The 25432-nt window shown below is 46.8% G+C and overlaps 1 protein-coding gene across 9 annotated transcripts in view; it reads left to right on the top strand.

Moving 5' to 3' along the window:
• The window catches only part of HELZ (helicase with zinc finger), a 2743493-nt gene that overhangs the window by 1586597 nt on the left and 1131464 nt on the right, over positions 1 to 25432 (top strand). For 5 of the 9 annotated variants that reach the window (XM_069655034.1, XM_069655036.1, XM_069655038.1 and 2 more), the window contains one exon: positions 12618 to 12722. In XM_069655034.1, coding sequence (XP_069511135.1) covers positions 12618 to 12722 — 105 coding nt within the window. The remainder of the gene's footprint in view (positions 1 to 12617; positions 12723 to 25432) is intronic. The other 4 variants (XM_069655035.1, XM_069655039.1, XM_069655041.1 and 1 more) reach the window with 1 other exon arrangement.

Below are 25432 nucleotides of genomic sequence, written 5' to 3' on the forward strand. Positions count from 1 at the left end.
CCCTCCTGTACCACCAACACCTCACCCATAACAGCCTTTGCACTTGTCTGCGACTCCGGGCATGGGGCTTTGGGGGACCCCGCTGGCACTGGTGTCTCAGGACGCGGTTCGCCCTTAGCCTGTGAAAAGAGGGGGGGGGGGGCATCAATGATGACTGATGCCCAGGACGATGAGCTCTCGGCATCTGTTTAGGCCTTTCATGACAGCCTCCAGGACCTGGCAGAGTTCTTGCGGGGGGGGGTCCCTCTTCCTGGGGAAGCCCCTCAGGAGTTAGGTGTGATCGCAGAGGTCTTGGGGAAACACAGCACAATCCGGTCTGACATTCCACTCCAGGGGGATGTGCTGCAGGTTGCACACAAGTTCCGGCAGAAGCCCATGGCCAACGCCCAGATGAACAAGAAGTTGGACAGTAGGTTTAGGCTGGCGGACAGGGAGCCAGTCATCCTTGCCTTGCCTTCCATTCGGAGTCCCAGACCTCTGTGGTGGCCGCAGCCTCCTTATATTCTAAACTATCATCTTCATTGTCTTCCTCCACGGCAGCCACCTCCATTTGCCTCTCCAAGGAGGACAAAGTCATTGAGTCCTTGGGGAAAGTCCTGTTACTCCATCTCAGGACTGCATCTGTGGCAGGTCAACGCGGATGCCCTCTTGGCTGTGGCTAACCAGAAGCTGTGGCGGGAGCTTGGGGAATTTCTGCCCGACCTCCCTTTTGGCAAACAAGCCTCCTTCAAGGCCGGTATGGCAGATGCCTGTGCCATTGTTTTGGACCTCTTGGAGTCTTTGGTTTCCCACATCAACACAGCCAGCGAAGGGCTGTCTTGGGGTCGAGATGAGAAGGACGGTCTGGATGCACGCCATCAAGTTTTTATCTGACGTGCAGGAGCAGATCCTAGATCTGCCCTTTGAGGACGTGGGCCTTTTTCATTCATCCACCAATGACGAATTGACGAAGAAGAAAACCTCACTCAAACCGCAAAGTCCTTGGATATCCTGACAAATTCGTGTCAGAAATCCTTCCCTCAATCCCAGGGTAGGACCGAGTTCAAACCCTGAACCTTTTCCGGCTTCAAGGGTTTCAGAGACTGCGGTATGCAGAGGCCTGATAGGTCACCCAGCGACAATAGAACGAAGCAGCAGAGGATGTTGAACAGGTTGTTCCACTCCCCCCTCATACCTCTGCCTCTGACGTCAGGGTCTGGGAACATAGCTTGCCCATGGGTGGCAGCTTGGTTCTGTTCCAGGACACCTGGAAGTGTCTTTTCAGCAAACTGTGGATCCTATCCGTAGTCTTCACGAGCTTCCGTCTTCCTCTGTTCCTACCATCTTCTCATCCTCTTCATGAGATCGGGTCCCTGACTCTTTTACGGGAGGTGCTTTTGCTCTTGGAGATGCAGGCGATACAACTGGTTTGACTTGTATACAGGGGCTACTGTTACTATTCCAGGATTTTTGCAGTACCCAGGAGGAACCAGACTGGCCTGAGGGTAGTTCTGTACCTGGCATTTCTAAATCTGTCTTTACCACTGGAACGTATCAAGATGATCACTCCCTCACACATAGCTGGGTCTCTGTGTGCAGGGGACTGGATTTTCGCTGTACCGCAAGGATTCGTACCTGCATGTACCATGTATCAACCACATCGGAAGTTTTTCCGGTTCACAATTATGTCATACCACTTCCAGTACAAAGTAGTACTGCCCTTCGGTCTGAACTCGGCCCCTCGTGTCTTCACGAAGTTGATGAATGCAGTGGCGGCCTTCTCCGCTTTGTGATAAACCAAAGTTTGTCTCACCCGCTAGTCCTTAGGGACTTGTCATCCAGGTGGCCAGGACACAGCCATCAATTTTGGATCCAGTTCCCTGGACCAGTGTGGGAGTGAGGTCGCCGATGGTGAGACGCTGTATTCTCCCCTTTTTTGTACACCTAAGCATCCTACTTTTTAGGATTTTCTGATGTCCCACCACCCCCCACTGCGAGTAACAAAACAAACTCTTATACATCGCACTGCACATGTCCTGCTAATCGGGTCAGGCACTTAACTTTAAGTGTATACACCTGATACCAGTTGGCTCTCCTCACACGGATGAAAGGCGGAACCTAGAGAGACCCTCTGAGCAAGGCGAAAGACGAGTAAGAGCAGAACTTCAGGAGTGAAAGCAAACCTACTGGAGTAGAGCGACGGACCAAGGGACGAAGGCAGCGGGTCAAGAAACCCAGGAGTTGCCTACAGGAGAAGCCGTGAAAGATGCGTAGAGAAGGCCAAATCCAAAAGCAGAAGGCTGCATTGTGTTTCTAGGGCACCAGCGATCTTACTGTCCCTGCATCCTCCTTCCACAGGACCTTCTGCATTCCAATTGGCTAGCGTCTTTCATTTACTGGCCTGTGGGGGACCGGCAGGCTTTAGCCGGCCCCCCTCTCCAAAGGCCCACTACAGTTCTCCAGCCTGGTTTCCTGACTACTTCTTCCTGCTGTTAGGCATAAACCTGTGCAGTTCCCTTTGGGAACACTGCAAAAGGTTTAGGACTACAGGTGTTAGCAATAAACCCTCTTGGTAGCAGTCTGTACCACCCAGATTTACCTGGTAGCTGTGGCTGAGCAGTCAGACTTCCCTCAAGAAGAGTTAGGCAGTATGCAAAGTATACACAATAGGCACTTAGACACAATAATACAAGCAAACACTGACCAGAGCTTTGGTATCAATGTATATAATTATTTAAAAACACACTGTTTGAAACACTAGCACTGTTATTGTAAAACACTCTAAACACAGTTACTATTATAATATATACAACCCTTATTCCTTATCCGATAAGTCTTAGTTAACACCTCTTATTTCCATACAGAGGTGAGCACTTAACTACAGATGGCACTCCAATAAGTTTATGAAGAAGGGAGGGAAAAAGACAGAATATGGCAAGGTACACCACTCTAAGATTTAGGAACACTATTAGCAAGGCAGAAGAGCAAAAGTCACTTGTGAGCCAAAGTCCATAGGCTGGGCCCACTCTTAGAGAGAGCAGAGCACAAATGCGCCCAAGATCACACAGTTACACTAGGCTTAGAAAGTCTTGCAGAGAGTTCGAAAAGAGTTTAGAGAGGCTCAGAAAAATGTAGCCAGGGTGTCCCAGGCTAACCCAGGTTCGAAAGCCGGGGACTAAATCTACCCCATACAGTCGGTGGCAAGGGAAGCCAGCAGGGACACGGTACCTTAAGTGGGAAGGATCCTCCAACGGTGGCAGATTTTCCTGGCAGCTAGTGCAAGTCTCGTCGTCGTCCAGGGGAAGAGAAGATCTCGACTTGGAGGAAAGATGAAGTTCGTTGCACTGCCAGGGAAGAAACCAGCTGCAGAGTTTTCCGGTTAAATGTATTACCCTTTATTTCGCGGTCGTGGTAAAACGTGGTATTCCGGTTGTCGCGGTGCTTGGCACAGGCAAGGCGGCCACGAGATGCGCTGGGAAGGCGAAAAGACGGTGAAACTGGTTATCCCCACCAGTCAAAGGAAGAAGACTCTCTGGCGGGAGATCTCCTGTGTCGTTGGGAAAAGTGGTGAGACGGTCCAGCATGGCTCCACCGGTGGTGTCGTCGTGGCAGGTCGGCTCAGCTTCTCCCCCGTCGGATTCTTAGGTCCTGTGGCGACTTCTAAAGTTCCAGTCTCCAAAGCCCTGCTTTTATGCAGAAAACCCCCATTCACTCAGCCTAGCTGTCACTCAAACATGCTAAGTGGTGAGCCGGCCGGCTCACCACTTGGGCCAATCAGGACGGAGTGCGACTTGAGTTGCCTAGGCAACTCAGTCCAGGGTACCTAAATCCCCCTCCACCCCTCCTAAGTACCCCAGACAGTGTGGCACCACTTTGGAGGGCTTCTGTGGAGAAGCCCGCCAAAAAGTGGAACAAAGGGCTCGACTTGGGTTGGAGTCACAGAAGAGAACACAAACGCCATTTTAGAACCGAGTTTTGGCAAAAAATACCAACCGGAGAATTAATATTAAATAAATAAACCGGCGGTATGTTCGAGGCTATCGTAATTAAATAAATATAGTAGCCTCGAACAATGGGAAAATCCCATAGAGAAATATTCGCGGTTGAATATAAAAAGTAGTATACACTGCCACCAGCCAAAACTTGATCAGGGGGGATGGAGACGTGCCCACTCGACTAACAGACCCCGGGGCAATCGAAATGCCCCAGCCAGTACGTCCACAATATTATGGTTTGTACTGGTTCTGTTCAGAATTCAAGACTAGTAAAGTCAATGGTGACTTTACATGCCCTGGGAGACAGTAGTCAGTCCCAGGGTATGGAGGCTATACTGGGGGGTCACTATGACACCCCTGTGTTACTGCACTGAGGGTGCTGTGTAACACGCATCACAAAAACACATGAAGCCCTATGGAGTAAAAGACCCCATAGCCCATTAAACACATCTAGAGTCAATGAAACACACTCAAATCATGCCCAAGAGGGAGGGTAAAAGAGTCTCACTCTTAACAGGAGAAAAAAATAAACCCCAAAAATCCAGCAAAGCTGCTGGGGGACTCACTAGGTTAGGAAATTCAGCCTAAACAGAGAATTCTCCCTAACACCTGCCGACCAGACGACGGCTGTCCTGCTGACTCCTTTGTGGTGCCACTGCTGCATGAGACCGCACAACATATCCCTCTTCTTGCGAGGTATGACAGTGTTCTGCTGCTGGGATGACGTCGTAATTTTGCGAATGTTCATTTAAGAAAAAAAAAGAAAAAAGTGCTTTCATTTTTAAAAATAGCACCCTGTTTGCGGCAACCCTGCGCTGCCCTTTATATCCTGGGCAGTGTTCATGAGGCCGGTGGGCTTATTCCAACTCAATCTGCCCTTTTTGCCTGGCTCTCGTGGCACCTTCACGATGGCCACCAACTTCCCTGCATCCACCTAGAAGGCCCGGAGTCGTCCTTCCACATGACCTTCTGCATTCCAATTGGCTACCGTCTTTCATTTACTGGCCTATGGGGAACTGGCAAGCTTTACGAAGGCCCCTGTCTGCTACCGTAACGCTGCCTGCCTCTTGTATTTTGCTGCCCCCCTGTTGTATGCATGTGATGCCTGTCTCTTGTATTTCGCTGTCCCCGACCCCCATGGTAGCCCCCCCTGCTACCCCCCCCCCCCCTACATCAATCAATTCCTCCCTGAACATTGTGGGAGTTTGTATTGAGACATTATGGTGACACCATCGCCGCCTTGTTTGCTGATACTTTGATTGGACTTTTTGAACTTTTCTGACTCATGTTGGTTCACCCATCTCGAATCTCGTTCTCATGCTGGACCTCCTTTAACATCACGTAATCATGGTGGCCTTGATTCTTGCTGTGCTCATCCATAACTTGATTCCCGGCTTGCACTTGCTGTTCTCTTGCAATATTGTGTTCAGTATTTACCTCTGCAACTTGATGTGCTCTCTCCACTTGCTTTCCGCTCTATAACACTGTATTTCGCCAGCTTGCCTTTTCTTCTTTCACCACACTCGCCGCTTCTCAGTCTTATCTTCCTCTCCCTATCTTTTCCCTCTCTACTCTCCCCCCTCCCCTTGCTATATTATATGTACTTACTCGATCAGAAATGTCGTTTGAAATTGGACCATTAAATTGCAAGTGAAGGCTGCATGCGTGTGGATGAGACGTGAAGAAAGGCAGACCTGTGAATTAACTTTGAAGCAAGGACAGCTGTGAGACCAAGGATACTGAGTAATGGAGTGGTCCGGCGAAAGGAAGTAGCCGACTCGAAAGTCTCTGTGATGGGTGCATTGTTTGTAGCGATAAAGTGATCAAAATTAACCCAGAGAAAGGGGAGAGTAAAAAGCTGAACATTGAACTTTGAGTCGAAGTGGTCCTCTAGAGGTCTGTACATTTGAAAGTCTTTGACCGGGGTCTACCCTGGTGGTGACGACTGACTCCACTTATTTGCGCGGTCTTCTGGATAACACACTGGCTTTTTCAGCTCACCTGGCTCATTTTGGAGTTCAGGTGGATACTTGCCACACGTATTTGACGGCCATTGGGGCTTAGAAGAATTCCCCTGAGTATGTGTTTTCGGCAGTCAACCCAGTGGTTAAGTCTCACCTTAGAGTTGTCTAGGCTTTTTCCTCCGGTGCATGGGCCGCACCCGGTCTAGGACCTCAATTTGGTTCTTGCAGCTTTCCAACACAAGCCTTTTGAGCCGCTGGCCTCTGTGGACATCGGCTTGGTGACACTGAAGACTGTTTTATTGGTGGCTCTCACCTCTGCGCGCAGCATTAGTGAGCTGCAGGTTTTGTCTTCGTGTGAGCCCCTCACCACGTTTCACAGCAAGGTCATCTTGCGCACTCTCCCTGACTTCTAGCCCAAGGAGGTCTCTCCGTTCCATCTGAATCGAGAGATCTGATTTCCGGTGTTCCTCCCGAACCCACAGTCGGAGGCAGAGCGGGCCCTACATTGCTTGGACCTCGAGGGTTCTCAAGTTTTATCCCTCTGACGAAATCCTTCCGGTGGTCCGAGGCACTGCTTGTAACATTTTGGAGCTCCTCCACCGGTACTCGGCTGTCCAAGGCTTCTATCGCCTGGATGGTCTATTCCATTTCAGACGCCTATATGGCCCTGAGCTAACCTGTTCTTGAGAGTATTCGTGCCCATGCAGTAAGAGCTAAGGCCACAGCCGTTGCTTTTCAGAGAAATGCTTCTTGGAATTTCATCAGCATGGCGGCCACTTGGGCCACTCCGTCGGCCTTCAGTAAACATTATTCGCTGCACACCAGCTCCAGGCACGATGCAGAGACAGGCGGTTCTGAAGAACCTTTTCGCTTCATCCTTGATATGAGGCAGGTTGTCACAGCTCCACCCTATGTTCTTGTTAGGTGGAATCACCCACAAGGATGGAGGCAAGGGGACGGGATGTAGGAGAAATTAAAGTTCCTCACTGTAGTGACTAGAGTACTCGTAGTCCATAGTCCCATTTCCTCCATACGTCCCTCCCACCTTCCTCCGCTAGTATGCCCATGGCTTATAGGTGATGTGACTAGCCATGTATCTAAGCGTTCGATGTGTTCAACGGGGACTGAGGTGAGGAGCCGGAGGGCGGGGCCTCGGTGGGGCGTTCCCATGCCAGAGGCTGCACCCATGCGCACTATACTAAAGATGAAGCTCATTTTTTCGCTGCCAAATCTTCCAATTTAGGGGATGCCCACAAGGATGGAGGAAAAGGGACTATGAGCACTCTAGTCACTACAGTGAGTAACTTTAATTATTTTAACATAGTTACAAGGCCCACTGAGGGTCTTCCCACATTTCATTGCTATTTGTTGAAATACCGTAAATCTGTTCACCACTATGGGAACGCGCAGCCAAACTATCTGTAAAAAAAATGGCATTGTGTCGGAAGTATTTTGCCTATCTGTGTTTCCAAGAAAGCTGTTGAAACCACGAGAGTTCCAACGTAGGAACTGCATTAATCAAAGGGGACTAAAGCCCGGTCCCACCCTCTCCTAGCTTCTTAAAAGAGCCTGCAAGCGGCTCTGGTAACCATAGCCAATCTTGGTGATCAAGCTTGGATTTTGCAACTATGAATTCCACCCTTATCACTAGTTGAACGTGTTATTTGTGCCTTGTGGACGTGACCCCTCTTTCAAAGGCCTGCGCTAAGCGAATCCTTTTTCTTGGTCACCAAAGCATCTCTTGGGAATACCGTCCTTCGATCATATGCCATGGCCCGCAATGAGTCTATTTCTGTTAGGATCATCTGTGTCTCTAGGTTTGACTTCAAGTCCAGTTGTTCAAGATCTGTTTGTTTGTGAACCGGAAAGAAGACCCTCGCAGTGTCTCTTGTATCTAGTAGCCGTAACGTCGGAATGTCGTGTAAAAGTTGTATTATGTTTGATATATTTAATGATTCGTTAATCTGACCACTCTCAAATCTTTCCAGTATGAATAGTGTAGGATGAGCCGTCGAGCCAATGTTCTTATCTGGGGCACATATGGATGTCTCAAGAATATTTTTGGGCAGGGCGGGGAAATCAATTTATTTCTCATTCAATTTACACTGACTTTATGCTTCTTTCCTCTCATTTAGTTGATGAATGGTTCTCCTTTCTTTCCATGTAGCACCAATGTGATTGACCCTTTCCCCTTGGTTGATTTAGCTTATGGTATTGCCACATTACCGCTCTGGCACTAGCGCACCTTGGGCTCTACATTGGGTGTTAGCACACTTTTCGAAAGCACTGGTGATCTTGGAAGACCTGTTATTTTCCACTTGTGACTGCTAGTTGTTCCTGCTGATGATGCTCCAGAAGACCCTTTGGCCCTGCAGTTCCTCTCGTTGGCAAGGTCTTTCAAATGATTGGATTTTGTATCCCTTGGAGCGTAGTCTTCTTGATGTTACCCTCGGCTTAAGGTTAGAATCCATTTCTTGTACATAAGTTTAAGGAAGGGTTTAGGCCTTCTGTGCCTTTGTTCAATTGTTCACTGCTTCTGGTATTCACCTTCTCACGTTTTTTCTTCACACGCTATTTTCTGTAGTCCTCCCGAAATCTCAACTCTCCCCGGTTATTGACTCTTCAGGGAATACTGTTCTCCGGTTCTGCCTGGGACCATCTCTTGACGTTTGATTTATTCTCTCCTCTTCCGATATGTACCCGCTTGTCTTTGCAACCCTTCTCTACTGTTGGTCCGGGCACTAGATATGGACTTGCCTGTCTATTTTTTACGAGTCACATAAGCCCTATAGTGCTGGACGCTTCTCCTCCACTCGCCTTCGCATTCAGCAAGGGCTGGCGTTCTCAGCACAGTTGTTGGACCGACTGTCCACCCACTAGAGGTCCCACCACCACCCCTCCATATTCCTGCATCTGCTCTGCCGGCACCACGCCGACTGACCAGTCGCTTTTTGGGCATCTCATGGTCAATCTGATCTGTTTCTTGCCTCTGCTTTACTGCGGGCTACCCCTAGTACCACCTGACTTCACACTGTCGAAAAACTGAGGCGTGAACCAATTCTACCTTGGTTCAGTCTCCCTCTCACTCTCCCGCTTAAGTCTTCCTCTTCCGCTACTGCCCTCAATGTCTTGCCAACATGCAAGACACCTTCTCCGGCTTCTCCGACCTCTGCTACTACTGCTGCCGTCCTGCAGACCCACAAGACGTTCTAGATGGTTCCCATGATCCACCCTTCTAGCTTCAGCTTCTACTTCTCGATTCTCCGGTTGTTTCCTTCTTCTCCTTCTCAGTTGTCCTTTCTCACTGTTTGCTTTATATATCCAAGTCCTTTCTGATGCGGCGTCAGCCCAATTGTCAACACGTGATTGAACAGTCCTTGTGCTTTCCGGGTGCGTTCTTGATTTTTTTCTACGTCCCAGTACTTGTCAGAAGAATGTCCAAACTAGTACAGTAGCACATAGTTTCTGAATTAACTGTATTTTTTAGAAGGCTTTGGTGATGTAGTTATGTTATAAGGTTGGGATGTGGCAAGTGTTTCTCAAAGTTATGTCCTTTTCCCAGGAGGGGTTTTCCTCTGCATGATGTCCTCCCACATTTACAATCTCTAGGGGAACTCTTGGTTAGCAGCTTCATCACCGTAGCCCCATGGAAAGTTACTCCCTCCTGAGGAAAAGTGACGCCATCTGAAGGATCGTCACAGGGTACACTTCAGATTTCTGTCTACAGTGGTACCTGGCGTCCACCTGAATTAGTCCTTTTGCCAACCTTCAGGGATCCAGCCACACCAGCTTACCTCCTTCCACGCAGGCTTCCTGATGCAGGCCATCTGCTAAAGAGCATCATAAAGAACACACTTCTGCCTAGCTTCTGAAGGCAGAACCGAGACGGCAGTGAGGCAAAAGGTTCCACTAGAGCTAAGCTTGCTCATTGGTCTTTAAAATGTTCCCCAATCTACTGCCTCTCCTCACCTTTATGGTTTTATGTTGCTTTGAATTCTATTCTTAGCATGTGTCTCTATACACAACCCAATGCTGGAGAAGAAAAAGATGATTTACCTGTAGCTGGAGTTGTCCAGTATTGGTATCTCTCATAGAAACCCAAGCGCCCGCCTGACTACCTAGTGAGACAGGTTATAAGTATCTACTGCAACTGTTAATCTGAAAACCAAAGATGGCGCTTATGAAAGGAGCCTTGGCTAGCCACCTCATTGGTAGAAGTCAATGTGAACTTAATGAGGTGCATAGCCTAAAAAACATACTTCCTGGTTAAAACAATTGTATTGATTACTGATGGTTCCCCAGACTGAAGACTGAGAATTAGTCTAATCATGTGAATCGATGAAAGATACCAAGTTACAAGTAAACTTTGTCATCACATTCATAGGGATAGACGAGAGAATAACATAAACAGCAATTATAGCTAGAGGCTTAGTGTGTGGCTGTTATGGATACAGATTGGGTGAATTTCGAAGTTGGTAACATAAGGAGAGCAGAAGCAATATAAAGGGGAAACTAAACCAGAGTGCTGTCTTGTTCAGATCCTGTCGCACCATGGCTCAGTGACTACGCGAGGGTGTGGTTTAGGACTGGACACACACAACCAAGATTCTTACCAAGACTAAATGAAAAACACCCTTAGGCCTGCTGAAGATTATCTCAGCTACTGGGAAGGAACAGATTGAGAGCGAGAAGAATGTAAGAATGCATGATGACTATATAGCAGACACTGGGAGAGATCAAATTAGAAGAGACCTGAAGAATTTGAATGGGAAATCTTTGCTCAGGGTGACCCATGGCTGAAAGATAATCTTAGCCTCACAAAACCCCTTATCAATGGAGAAGTAATAATTACTGGAAGGAGTGTGTCAGAACATATTTTCTACTAGTCCAGGAGTGCGATAAGTATCCTAAGCAATGGGAGAGAAGTACTTGCTGGTTAGAGTTTGCCCAGGAGCGCGTTCGGCACTAGAACTCAAAGACTGTAACTTCATAATGTGAACTAGGAGCCATTCTCTGAGAGTGGGGACTGTCGAGACATTTTTTCAAGGGAAACCTAGAGGGGTCCAGGGGGGGGGGATCAGTTTTCCTATGGTTACGACTCCAAGACGCTAATCTCCCGACATCCTAGGATCTATGTATCTTATCCAGACCCATCCTGACAAAGTCAATGCAATCCTTACTACTGACATTGTGTTCTGTTGAGCCCTGGGTCCCACTCCACATTGATTTCTTATTTCTGAACTGAAGAGTTGGGTGAGGGACACGGGTGGCAAGATAGGGGGCGGGATAACATGTGAAAGATCGTTCTTTTTGGACATTGTCCAGTTACAATCTGGTGAAAGAACCTCATTCATTGGTTATGGGGACTTGAACCTGCTTCATCCTGTCTATGGTGCAGTCCTCCCCGTTCTTTATTTGTCCGATCTGCCCTTCTTCCCCCTTTTCAAATAAAGTTTCGTCCTTAGCCCACCTTTTCTTTTATTTCCGCCTTCTACCTTATTCCAAATGGAAATGGAAGTTTGTGTTTGAGGACTGGTTGATCGATCATTGGAGTACCAGGCTCGGCATGCCCTCTGGGGCTATAAGGCAACACCTCTAAAGCCTGCCCCAACATGCTAGTATGGGCCAGTTTTTTGGGTCTACGCTGCCCACTTTTAAGAGGTACTGAATTGTGCAGCCAGTAGCTAATGTTACTAAACAAATGTGGCATAAAATGCAGTATTTGCAACACATTTTGTCAAAAAATTCCCCTTATGTAGTACTCGGGTTGCCACTGAAAGCAACCCATTTCCATTGGCCACTGCAGAGCACTTTTCTTGGGGGTTCCCAAGCCTAGTTTGTCCCAGTCTGGCCCTGTGGAGGACCTGGACCACTTATCTGCTTTGAGTGTCTTACAGCTATGTGCCTATTTTTCTTAATTACATTTTTACGTTTTAAGTGACTTCTGGGTGTATGTGTTTTTCCATTTACAAAATACTAATTAAAAAAATACAGGTGATATTAAGTGACATTAGTTTCAATAAATGCATGGGGTATGAAGAGCCTTTTCTCTGATTAAGTACACCAATTATTATTTCAATAAACCATCTTGAGGTTATAGCAGTCTGAAATACAAATTTTAACAGACAACCTTTAACTGGATTGCATATTTCTCATGGGACAGTCCCTGAACTGTTCCTAATCGCATAACATAATTCTCCTCTGACTTTTGTTTTATACTTGAATGCCTGTACATTAGTTGTGCACTTTGTATTGAGAGCTACTCATTTAGTTGTTGCAAGGCACTGTTAAGTGAGTGTTGCTGAGGTGGGCGGAGGGCCTTACATTGCTCTAGCATTATGCAAAGGAAAACATTTAATTGAGTATGTTTGGAATTTAATCCACTCACTTTCTAGTGCAATCTCTTCACGTAGACTGTGGCACATTTAATCAGCATCCACCAGGGCGGCCAATGTATAGGCGATTTATAACAGCCATTTAATCTCTGATGATTTGACTATACCCAGTAAGTATCATGTATGCGCTAATTTGGTCTTTAAACCTTTTCATTTACTTTTGCTTCAACACATGAGTTGGCGAATTATCTCTTCCAATTAAAGAAACCGTGCTTATGACCAACATTATTTTTGGTGTATGTTACTAAATGTGTGTTTAACGTTTTTTGTGTTCTTTATTTCAGCAGAGTACTTATTTGCACCCATTCTAATAGTGCTGCTGATCTTTACATAAAGGATTATTTACATCCTTACGTGGAAGCTGGCAATCCCCAAGCAAGACCTCTCAGGTATGCTATGAGACTGATTGTCAGCAGAATATGCACCTGCCTGTGAAAGTCTCTCCTCTTTTCCCACATTGATTTTGTACCCTTCTCCCTCCACTTCAATTTAAATCTTTTGAAAGCATCTTCAATGCAGTCTGTTTTGGACACTTTGATTTGTTCCTAGTTTATTAAATACTTTACTTATCTTCAAATACTTTAGGCGTGTATGGCTGCCCTCACTACAAATCGATAGTGGGGGTGAAAGGTGGATTTGTAATTTGGTGAATAGTTGCTGCTGACACTCATGCACCCTGTATAAATTGTGGATTTGTTTTGTAGCTGGGAAATGTTTGGATTTGTTTGTGGGTATTGTTTGGTTATTTTTTTAACACAGGTTTTCTCTTTGGTCTTGTCAGTCTTCTCTCTTGAAATTATTTTCAAAACATGGTGCCTCCTAATGTGTTTACAAGGATGTAGGTTGATTGCAGTTATGTAGTCTTCTTGATGTCTGATGACCAGGAGTATGACCTCCACTACCTTCTGCAATGTTGTCAAAGCCTGCACAAGCTGATAATTAAAGTTCTCCCGGTCTTGAACCACGCTCGAGCCCGAGATGTATTGCTGAGAACTAAAGAAATGAAAATGTCTACTGTAAGAGACAATATATTTCGATGCTGCTTAACCAGCCACATTCTGGTCTGCTTTGTTCTTTCTTTGACCCATTTTACCCAGCTTTTCTCTCTCGAACTATTTTGATTGACAGCCTGCATGAAGCAGACTTCCTATACCAACATTGGTTCAGTATTTCAGACACTATTTCAGAGCATTGGCTTCCTTTTTTCACGCTTCTTTGGACTGTGGTGGTTTTCTCAACCAGGTGCCACTGCTTAAAATGTACTCTACCCTGGATTATCCTGCAAACCTCTGCGAAACAATACCTAATCCCGCAGTGGTCTCTGCTTTAAACCCTGCATGGATTGCGACCAACAGATGTCTGTCTCCGACCCAAACGGAATTTGTCTATACTGTGTGGCGAAAGGCAAGGAGAAAACTGTCATGGTTGAAAGGTGCCGAGTGAGGGTCAGGAGGGTCCCGGCCAGTAAGGAGAACAACCACAAGAGGTTCCTCTCAACAAGCGGTTTAACTCACCACCGTTCTTCTTTCTCTTCAAAGTAGAGGTGTCGTCGCATCAAGGACTGCCCCCAGAAGCGGTACCACAGGTACTGTTTCCCAACCTGTCCTCCGCCCCAGTGAAATGGGATGTTTTTAGGCTAAAGATGCTAGACCTCTTTTCCAAGGCCCCAGCAGCTTAAGCCCAGGCAGTGTCCTTGGTACCCACTGCACCTGACGAAGCCAGCAGGGACCCCACAAAGAACCGCACACCTAAGGGCTTGGCTCCGGCTCCTTTGGCCAAAAGAACCATCAACGCGACGACATGTCCCGCACTCGGACGCTGATACCTTAGTGCCAGCACCGGCCCCCTCTGCTTCTACATCATTGTCGGAGTTCCTCTTGAAAATACCCCACGCCCCATGGTGACATGTCGAAAATTGCTTAATCTTTTACCAGGAAGGTGAGCCCTATTCCTTTTGGGATGAACCCACTTTGTCCTTAGAGAGGAGAGGGACTTCCCAGAGAAGTTCTACCATAAGGGTGAAGATTTGTCAGAGTTGGCTTCAGGTCTACAAGAAACCAGTGGTCTTGGCACTTCTACGGAGCTGGATTCCTATTGGGGCCAACTACAGGTGGCCCCAGGCCTCGTTCCAGATCCTTATGGCCAAAGTGGTTGACACACTATAGTTATCAGACCCGTCTAGACTTAAGGTTCAATTTTAACTAACAGATAGCTTGTAGGAAGGACCTAAAAAGAGAAATCTTTCAATTTGGTAGTTGTCTCCAGAGCTGGAGAAATCTGCCTTTGTATTGGCTGTGGTCCAGGAATTGCTGTGGAAAGACTGCTGACTCCTTCTGACCGTGCCTTCGTGTCCACCCATGCCTCCCCTGAGGACTTAGTGGTGCAGACAGTTAACGCAACCCTGTGGTCTTCCACAGTCAGGTCTCTACCTTCGGACAGGAAAGCAAGTGATTGGACGTATGGGTAAGACATTTTCGCCTTAGGCAGCAGTCACCTCAGAGCGATATATGTAATTTGCCTTGGCCAAATTGCTCAGCAGTGAGTGGAGCACCCAATCACCTTCCTGGTGGGGCATGGCGGGGGGGTCAGAGAGGGACTGAGTACATGATTGCAGGGAATCTTCCCAGTATATTTTGTAATCTGGCCTAGATTCCGCTGGCTGTGTGTGATGTGCTATGGCTACTGGAACAGTAGTCGGACATTGGTCTTGGTTGAGGACATCTGGGTTTGTACAGGATGTACAGGAAAAGCATCTGGATATGCCCTTTGACAGACATAACATCTTCAGGCCAAAAGCTGATGACTCCTTGCATGTGGTACAATCCTCTGTAGTGACTGCTACTTCTTTGGATCTCAATATCGAACGACCCTCAATTTCATCCAGCAGAGGTAGCAGATTTGAACCCTCTGTCTCCTATCTCCTGGGAGGGGGATCAGGTTCCCCAGGTCCGACAACAAACTCACTGTTTCCCCAGCGGCAGAGGGGGGGAGGGTTGGAGGTGGAGTTGCCTTTTCCACAGTGCCCTTGGCCACTTCAAGTGCAAAGCGCTGTGAGGGACTTTTTCCACAAGTTCTCAGTGGGATGGAGAATTTGACTTGGTGTTACTGGACCCTCCATGTGCCCATTCATTTGAAGCACATGAAGTACCTGAGGTGCGTCCCGGGCCAACATCATTACCAGTTCAGAGTCCTGCCATTCGACCTTTCTTCCCCTTTACCCTCCCTCTCCCACAAAAAAAAGGTTTTCACCAAGCTGCTGGCAGTGGCTCGCCTCAGCAGGGAAGGCATCCATATCATTCCCTGCATGGATGACTGGCTTGTCTGAACTTGCTCCTGAGACCAGACTTTGGCACGTCTTTTCCACACCTGTAGCCTATTGCACAGTTGTGCTTTTCCCTGAACTTACCGGTTTCGCTGTCTCAGTCCCTCAGGTTTAACAGGGTGGTCTTGTATACTCTCATGGGCAGAGCCTTTCTGCCTGAAGACTGAGTGGCGATCTTTGCTCGGATGATGCATGTCCTCCAATCTCAGGGACAGGATCTTGCCTCCACTTTCCTGCATTGGCTGGGCCTCATGGCCTTCGGCATTCTGATGGTCCCAGTGGTCTGACTGCACATGAGATTGCTTCATTTTCATTGAACCATGTCAGATCATCTGCAGGTATCAAGTTGCAGTTCTTGAAAACTTGCTTGAGGGTTCCTGAGAGATGCGTTGCTTTGACAATCGTAGCCCCAAGTATGGGTGGTCACTTATTCATCCTTGAAAGGTTGGAGCGCTGTTAAGGATTTCAATCGGGCATCGCACACCGGACCAGGATCCACGCCTTTAGGCTTGGATGTAGCGCTCAATTGAGATGCCTTTTCTCATTATTTTCTGCTAATTCAAATTGAGCCGATACCCAACCTGTCTCACACCCCCTTTTACAAATACACCGGGTCACAATTGACCATGAACCAGGCCGGTTGTTGGGATTGCAATATTTATTTTTAATTTCAAAGAAATTCACCAAATTCTTATGTTGGGCAGCAATCACCAATGGGGTGATCACTACAATGAAAACCACTGAAATATACACAGGCAACCTTCTAAAAGAACCTATCCAAACCACAAATGAATAGGAGCACCTTTTCAATTAGGATAGACAGCACCCAAGTTAAGGTTTCCCCCTGCAATGTTCCCTCAACCCACAATTACTCAAATTCTGAGTGGATAGAAGCAGCAGGTAGTCGGGGATAGGAGGCAGGAAATGGAATCAAAATCCGACCTTCCTTCACAAAATAAGAGGCAAAAACCCTTTGGAATGGCCTAAAATGACATGTAATTAAATAATGATGTACATAGGTTTTATCACAGTTTGAGGGTTGTTATATCACTAGCAACTATAATTAAGTTATCACAAAAGGAATACAGTTCACATAGCAGGTTGAAATAGAAAACACAGTGCAGTCGAATCACACATAGAAAAGTTGCAATTTTTCTAGTTTGCAGTTTTAAATGTCAAACACTTTTTTTTTTTTTTAAATGGTGGGGAAAAACACAGAATCGAAATGTGGTTTTTGGGCTGGGAGATAGATGCACATCACAGGGACAATATGAAGGTGAAAGAGTGACTATAGCTGAAGAACTGGATGAGATTTCCAAGGTGGAATGAGGTTCGATTTTAGAAAAATAAAGTGATGAAAATCGGTTTGGAAAGAAAGGAAAAGTTTTACTTACACTAGATTATTCTGAATAGTTTGTTCAAGAAAGACACGGTACGATCAAGGGTTAATTTGCAACTTAACCCTGTCACCCCACGTTCAGATCTATGTGGGAATTAATTTAAATTATTCCAAATATTCGTAAGGAGAGTTACAAGCTGAGGTGAATGAAAGAATTGCGCCAACATTAGAAAAACGACAGGGTGTACAGAGAATTAGAACAGTTAGACAAGTTATCAGGGTATGTAAAGGATTACTTAGAAAGTAGGGCAAGGACAAAGGGTCAAGATGGGGTAGGCTATATGTTATGGGATGGGGAATACTCAGTCCGCTCTTGAATTTGGGATTAGGAACAGTCAACTGGGTTCTGGGGTCCCCATGGCGGATTCTCCTGGCAAGACAGCTGGGCAAAGGTCACTGGATAGCAAGTACAGCTGGATGGCAGGGGTACAGCAGCCATGCAGTTACTGGGCCAAAAGCCGGTCTGGTCACAAGATGCCTCCCCAAAGTACTACAGCTTTTCCCCCTTATTGTTGGTATTTTAGTGGAATTTCTGGATCAATGGCCTTGATGGGATAGGATCAGCTATGCTTTGGCCTTGCTAGAATAGGATCAGCTATGCTTAGGCCTTGCAGTAGGGTCTTGGATCTTGAATGTCAGGATACGCAGGCACTGGAAATTCTGGAGAGAGTGTGTCTAGAGTTCTGTCAGCCATCCTTATTTATAAGGCATGGTGACCTCATCGAATCATATGGTGGGGCAGGCTTAGCTGGGCATGCCTTTAAACAACTGGATTGGTCAGGGGTGATTGTTACCGCCTTGCTGTCAGCTGGTTGGATTCTTAAGGACATGACATCAGCTTTATGATGTGGGTTTACTATGTCCAGAACCTCCCCCAGTTAATTTTGCCACAACCCAGTTTTGAAATAAATGGCACATTTTTACATTTGTGGCATTTGAACAAATTACATAGGCAGATTACATATTTTACGCAGAGCATGCCAGTCCAACTGTACAGTTTGTAAGATTTTTTTTTTTGTCTACTTAGAAATGTTTTCGTCATTTTCAGTGAAATATTCGATCTAAAATTCTATAACTTTATACATGTGTATAGATTATCATAAGGCATGTCAGTATTGAATTTCAAAAGGGCACCATGTACTCTGTCCTCAAAATATCCCATTCTCTGCCATTTCTGCTCCCAATATGGCAGTGAAGGCTACAACGTCTTAAATTAAAGCCCCCAAAATTTAAACTGTTATCTGTGCAACAGGCTGCAGGAATGTAAAAAGTTAAGTCTTAAAAGTTTATTAATAAAATAGTCTTTTGAAACAAATGGTTTGCCTTTGTCCTCCAAATATGGTCATGTACTTCCAGGCTGCTCTTGAGTTGGCTTTCAAGCTCTCAATAAAAGTTGTGACTTTCAATTTCGCACCTATGTGTCCCAGAATCTCTTCTAAGAGGCCTCTGCCCAGACAAATGTCTGACGAGCATGTGACATTTCTTTGTCTTGGTCTCTTCAAAGTTTTCAACAGTAGTGGTTAACAGTAGGTGTTCTAGACTCTATTGTACCTCCTTCTTTTGGGGGTTAGGCCACTCTTGTCAGCCAAATATCCCTTGAGCCAATGCAGAAACTTGTTTAGGCTGATTTCCCAGTACAGCCAAAAACATTTATTTCTTTGTTAGATTATTTTGTTTTGAATCAGATGCAAGCCTGTTGAATAGAACATCCCATATATGTTTCCCAGCAAAACCCCTTTACATTGCTAGGCCAGGACAGGTTTTTATTCAACACTGTACTTTTAAAACCGGCATTTTTCCTTATTTGCAAAAACACATTTTAAACATGTAGTGAAGTCTGCTGGGCTGACCAATTCAAAGGTTTTCTCTTCCTTTTGAATTTCCCACATGGTTTTGCAGCCCTAGTTAATTTCTCTCATACAGCAATCTGTTTAAGACACAGCTCCACTGAAATTGACCTATGCGCAGAGAGCTAGGATTTGTTTTAAAACAGTGATTTTTGATATTTTGCAAGCCAAAAGTCAAGCGTTTTTCCGTGCAGCTGAAAGTAAAGCTTTTGTTGATTTCCCGGATTTGGCTGACACAGCCTATCTTGGAGGGATCATGTTCTATTTTGCTGGAGTACAATCTGGATATGGGTGGGCATGGCAGGGCCTTATTGATGAAAGCAGAGTAATGTAGAACAGATGAAAAGAGCATCAGAGGGGCATCATTTTAAATGTAAAATATTTCCCTTTTTCAATGGGAAGCTTTGGGCTTGCAGCGAAGCAACGCTGCTTTTTCACTCCGCTTCTTTAGTACACACAAGAACACTCGCTGGTGGCCTTTCTCGGGGTGCTCCCTGTTCCATCTTGCCCAATGGCGCTTGGCAAAACAGTGCAGCCATCCTTTTGTAGCTGCAAAACGTAGTTTTGATGCGAGGCAGTGGTGCTCAAAGGAGCCAGCACAGCCATTTTGCTGTTTCTTGTGAAGTGCAGCTTGGTTATGGATGGGAATATTGCTGAGTGGGTAAATATATCCCACAGCGCTCACCTGTTGGACCTGAGGTTAAGCCGTCTGTAGTGTCACTTGGACTCAAGGCAACACATCAACTGCTGGAATGTGCACTACTTCAACAAGGAAGGTGGTGTGGGTGGTCCTTGGCATTTTGTGGAGAAGAAATGTGACTCAGTTTCTGGGCTTTGGAGAGCGTGTCTGACTGCTCGCCTTCCCAGAGAAGAGAAAGTAATGGTGGATTTTTGTGGGAGCTCCTTCAGGAAGTTCTGGGGGAGATTTTATCCCACTGGGCAACTCAAGTGGACTGCTTTGCATGCAGTGTGCACAGGAAGTGAGTGCTGCTTCTGGGATTTTCCTTCACAGGCAGCTCTAGGGGACGCATTGACAGTCCACTGGATGTTTGACCTCCTCTGTCTTCCCACCAATCCCTGTCAGGATGCTGCACCTGTTCAGGTCCACGTTGATTCTAATAACTCGGACTGTACTCGGTAGTACCTGGAGTTGCTGGGCATGTCTCTCTGCCCTCCTTGGCACCACCCGATATGAGTGGTGGGTGGGCGAATCCTTCACCCGAGCCTCAGCAGACAGAACCTTTATGCTTGTTTGGAGGTTTAGATATAAGGAGTGGAATTTGTTGGACAACATCCTGAGTGTACTTATCAGTTAGGAGGACTGCCACCAATTCTATTCATGCCTGCAGATGTCGTACATTCTTGGCTTAGTACTGGCAGGGGATCTGGACCTTTAATTTGTTCCCATATCCTCTGTTTTGAACTTTTTGCTTTCATTTGCCCGAATGGGCCTGCAGATTGGCATGGAGAAGGGGCATCTGACTGCTATCTCAGTTTTTTAAAATACTCCTGATCAAAGCTCTTTCTTCACATTTCCAACTGTTATGCATGATTTGCTGGTTGTGCACTCAGTTTCCACCACATCAGTTTGTGGTCCTGGTGTGATATTGCTTATGGGCACTCTGTTTGAGCCCCTGCATTCATGTTTTAGATCGTTCACCCTTACAGTGAGACTGGTGAGTGAGATGCAGGCACTATCTGTTGAACCTCCAAAATTGTTTTTCTCCAAAGAGAAAGTGACATTGAAAGTGAGACTGACCTTCCTCCTGAATGTGGTCTCAGACTTCCATATCCCTCAAAAGATCAATTTTAAGTGTTTTTCCTCCACCATTCACATCCAGGGCAGACAAGTAATTCCATCGGCAAGACCTGGTGCAGGCTGTCAGAAAATATGGGACTCATTACAACTCTGGCGGTAGCCGTGCCGTTAAAAACGGCACGCATGTTGCTGGAGTTGCATTTTTTCCGGTGTTAGGCAGAATCCTGTGCAGTGCTCTTAGGGACCACTACACACAATTAAGACTACAAGTGGTAATACAAGTTCACCTTTGGTACAAGCCTGTACTACACTGTTAAAGTGGTAGCAGTGGCAGAGCAGCCAGGCTTATCTCAAGAGTACATGAGCAGTAGCAGAGATTGCACAGAGGACCACAATTACTGTGACTAAAGCAAACACTGACTCAAGGTTTCAGGTAAAAAAATATAAGTACATTTATTTTGAAACCATCTGTTCTAAAACACTTCACTTCTATAGATTGGAAACCACACGTAAAATACACCACACACAAGCAATTCCACTTGTGCCAGTAAATTCAAGGTAAGTACATTAGGATTTGACAGACCAGTGTTGCGATGCTAACACGTACCCGTGGATAGAAATGCTCACGAAGTTAAACACACTTTGTACTTAAGAATTTAAAACAAGGGAAAAGTGAATAAAAATCAAAGGCAATACTTTTTCAAGGCAAGGAGACTCGAGGACAAGTTCAAAGATACATATTAAAGTCAATAGGCCTGCGCCAGTGTCAATGGAGCACATGCTCAGTTGCTGAGGATCACACATTGAACAGTTTGAGATTCGGGATGCCAAGAGTTCGTAAAGATTGTCAAATGGAAGCCCCAATTCCGGCTGGTCAGACAGAGAGAAAGACCAAGTGTGCACAGTACCTTATTCCGTTGGAGAAAAGCTGGTGCCACGGCAGTTGTTCCTGGTAGTTCTTGCAGACTCACGGTTCCTGCGGCTTCAGTCGTGGGGACAAGGACGACGTCTGGAGTGATCTGCACTACCCAGGGATGAGGCCAGCAGCAGCGAGAAAGACAACAATGAGTAAAAGGTGCGCTCCTTTAAATCAGGAAAGGGCTCTTCTGATGGCTATCCGGATCACTACAGCACAGCAGTGATTTCGACCCAGGACAGGATTCTCTGACTGAAGAAAAGAGGAGCTGATTGATCCCACCAGGCTCAAGGGAAGAAGACTCCGGACTGGATCTTCTTAGTCGTTGAAGGGGTAGATAGCTCAGGACTGCAGCAGGGCTTCATCTGGACTCAGGGTTGCAGCAGCCGTCGTCTTCTCCGCTTCTCTTTGGTTCCTTGTAGTTCCAGAGGCGACTCAAGAGTCCTGCCTTTTATGCCAAAATCCCCCATTCACACATCCTGGCTGTCAATCACTCAGCAGGGGGGTTGTCCAGCCCAGACAACCACCTCAGCCAATCAATACAAAGTGCGACTTGGGTCTCCAAGGAGACCCTGTGTAGGGGGTGACTACACCCCTCCCTCACATTCAGCCCACCTAGACATCCAGACGCCAAAGGTCAGCGAACAAAGGAGGCAAACCTGGTTTGCCACGCAAAGAAAGACCCAAGAAGGTTGTTAACAAAAAGAAATGGCGATTAAACCCAACCAGAGCCGAAATAAAAAGTATTTCGGCTAGCGGGTTTGAAGTTCGAGGCTAGGTTTTGCTCCAGATGTGCAATCTAGACTTTTTAACATGCCCTTTGACGCCACCCAAATCCCATGCACAGCAATCAGACAACCACAAACTCTCCTCACTGGTACAGCTTGGATGGGCAGGTACTTTCGCTATTACTCATTTGGAAGAGGGAGAGGACTGTCTAATTAAAGAGGTCAGAGAAGATTCCCCCGTTGTGGACGGGGAAGAGTTGCTAAGACCACCCAGGCAGGAGCTACTTTACCATCATCTGCTGCATCAGCCACCTCAAAACCTCTGAGCCTTAGTCCTCAAGATCCCGGTGGGAGGCAGACTCTCACAGTATCTGAACGAATGGCAGGGTATTACTTCAGATGCATGGGCATTGGAAACAGTAGCCCAGGGTTATTGCCTGCCTTTTCTAAAAAGGCCTCGGGATCATCCACCGGTGAACAGCTCTTTCAAAGTTCCAGATCCGCTTCTTATGCAGGATATCTTGACCCTGCTAGAGAAGGGTGCTATAGAATCTGTACCTGTAGCAGAGAGGAACAAGGATTGGTACACTGCTTACTTTCTAATCCCCAAGGAGGACGGAGGATTAAACAAGTTCCTCAGGAAGGACGAGTTCAATATGGTTACCCGTTCTCAGATCCTTCGGGCCCTCCAGCTTCAGGACTGGATGGTATCATTGAACCTTCAGGATGCTTGCTTTCATGTTCCAATCCATCACAAGCACAGAAGGCATCTGAGGTTCACCGCTGGCATTTTTTATTATCAATTTCGAGTTCTGCCATTTGGGCTGACTTCTGCCCCATGGGTTTTCACCAAGTTGATGGCGGTGTTGGCAGCGAGTCTCGGGAGAGAGAGGTTGGGGGGGTACATGTCTAACCTTACCTGTACGATGGCTGAACAGGGCCCATTCTCCCGAACAGGCCCTGGAAGATCTCAGCTCCACCGGTCACTCCCTCCACAGGTTGAGCTTCTCCCTCAACTTCAAGAAGTCCCTCAAGATACCATCTCAAAGGGCTGTCCTAGACCCATCCTTGCTTAAAGCCTTGCCACCCAAGGTGAGAGCTAAAGATATTCTGCAGATGATCACCAAATTCCAGAGTCCTCACTGTCTTCCGGCCTTTGATTTTCTGAGGTTGCACAGCCTTATGGCATCCTGCATTTTCCTGGTGTCTGAGGCTCACCTGTGAATGAGATCTCTCCAATGCGCTCTCAGGACTCAATGGTCCCAATTCTTAGGAAAGATGTCAGACCTTCTTCAGGCTCCTAGCAGAGTAATAAAAGACCTTCTGTGGTGGACCTACCAGGAAAACATTCTTAAGGGAGAACCTTTTTGGCCGGTGATAATTGTAGTGACGGACGCTTCACTCACAGCATGGGGAGCCCACTCCAACAATATGACAATCATCTGTCATTGGTCTCCATCAGAGTCCAAGCTACACCTCAACCTTTTGGTGCGGAGGGCAATCAGACTACCGCTAAAAGCCTTCCTGTCCTCTGTACGGGGAAAGAACGTCCTGATAATGACAGACAACATGGTGGTCATGTATTACCTCAACAAGAGAGGAGGTGTAGGGTCACTACCACTGTGCAGAGACACAATGCAGCTCTGGTTCTGGCCAATTCAAGAAGGAGTCACCTTATCTGCAGCTCACCTAGGAGAGGAGAACACAGCGGCAGATTCTCGGAGCAGGCAGAGCAAAGCCTCCCACGAGTGGGAACTAGCTCAGGAAGTCCTTCGAGAGATCTTCATCCTTTGGGGGAACCCTTTCAATTGGATCTGTTTGTGACCAGTGTCAACCGGAAGTGCAAACTGTACTGCCCAGGGAATTTCCCCCAAGAGGACCTCTAGGAGATGCTTTTGTGGTGGACTGGGAGTTTCCACTCCTGTACGTGTTTCCTCCAGTCATTCCCCGTCATTCCACAATTTATCAGGAGTTTGAGAACATATGGGAAATCCATGATACTAATTGTATCATGGATTTCCCATACGGGATTGGGCCAGCAGAACGTGGTACCCAGACCTTCTGGACATGTCCATCTGCCCTCCAATATGTCTGCCACAAAGAGAGGACCTTCTCTCGCGAGAGGAGGGTCGGTTACTCCATCTAGAGGTCAAGACACTCAAACTTCACGCATTCCTTCTGAGAGGTTGAGATATGAGGTTGGGACCTCCGTTCTCCTCAGATGATGAAATGGAAGGGGGAATACTCCATCCATCCATTCTCCTGACATGCCTCTGCCTATGGTTGCCTAGGAGCCCAACCCTCAAGACAGACCACTACCACGCAAGCAGCCCTCACCACCTCTTGGAGGGCCCACCACCTGCTCCTAGATACATGGCTCTAGACATTCTTGCAACTCGGTCTACCTTGTTGTCTACCTTACAACAAAGGATGCGAGCTCCACTATCACCCACCACCAGAACTCAGACATCTGCTGGCAGGTTCCAGTGGACTTGCGGCCCCTCCTCGCCTTGAAAGGGGAGAGCAGCAACTGCAAAGACTATTGCAGTTAACAGACGCTGAATCAGAATATAATCCTCGGGGTGATCAAGCTCCCGTTCACACAACCGACACAACAGATGAGTATGACAATATCTTGGCTGATGGTGAAATTATGGAGATCCCCTTAAGAGATGCTCCTTCCCTCACGCCCTGATGAGATCGGGTCCTTCTACGTCTTAATGGGTACAGCGTTGTTTCGCCAGAGGAACAGAAGGACATCGTTCTATTTCAAAGAAGGGAACAACATAGGAAGTCAGTCCTATCTATACCACTCTTGGACGATATTTGGGAGGTGGGTCTCATTACCATGATCCATCCATCCACATGGCCTCCCAAAAAGGACCGGTTTTATGAAAAATACAGGGTCCCCGAGACTACGTCTGCCTGCCTGCCTACGCACACAACCCACACCTGATTCTGTAGTGTCTGCAGCAGTCCGCCAACCCGTCTTCATTCTGCTCAGTCCCACCTGGTAAGGAAGGTAAACCCCTGGATGCTTTTAGGAAGAGGGTCATTACCACAGCCACCACTACCATCAAGGTTGAACATGCTATGGCCATCCTTGCTAGATATGACCACGAGTTATG

The sequence above is a fragment of the Ambystoma mexicanum genome, chromosome 3q, assembly GCF_040938575.1.
Source record: "Ambystoma mexicanum isolate Mex_15411 chromosome 3q, UKY_AmexF1_1, whole genome shotgun sequence".
Taxonomy (NCBI): domain Eukaryota; kingdom Metazoa; phylum Chordata; class Amphibia; order Caudata; family Ambystomatidae; genus Ambystoma; species Ambystoma mexicanum.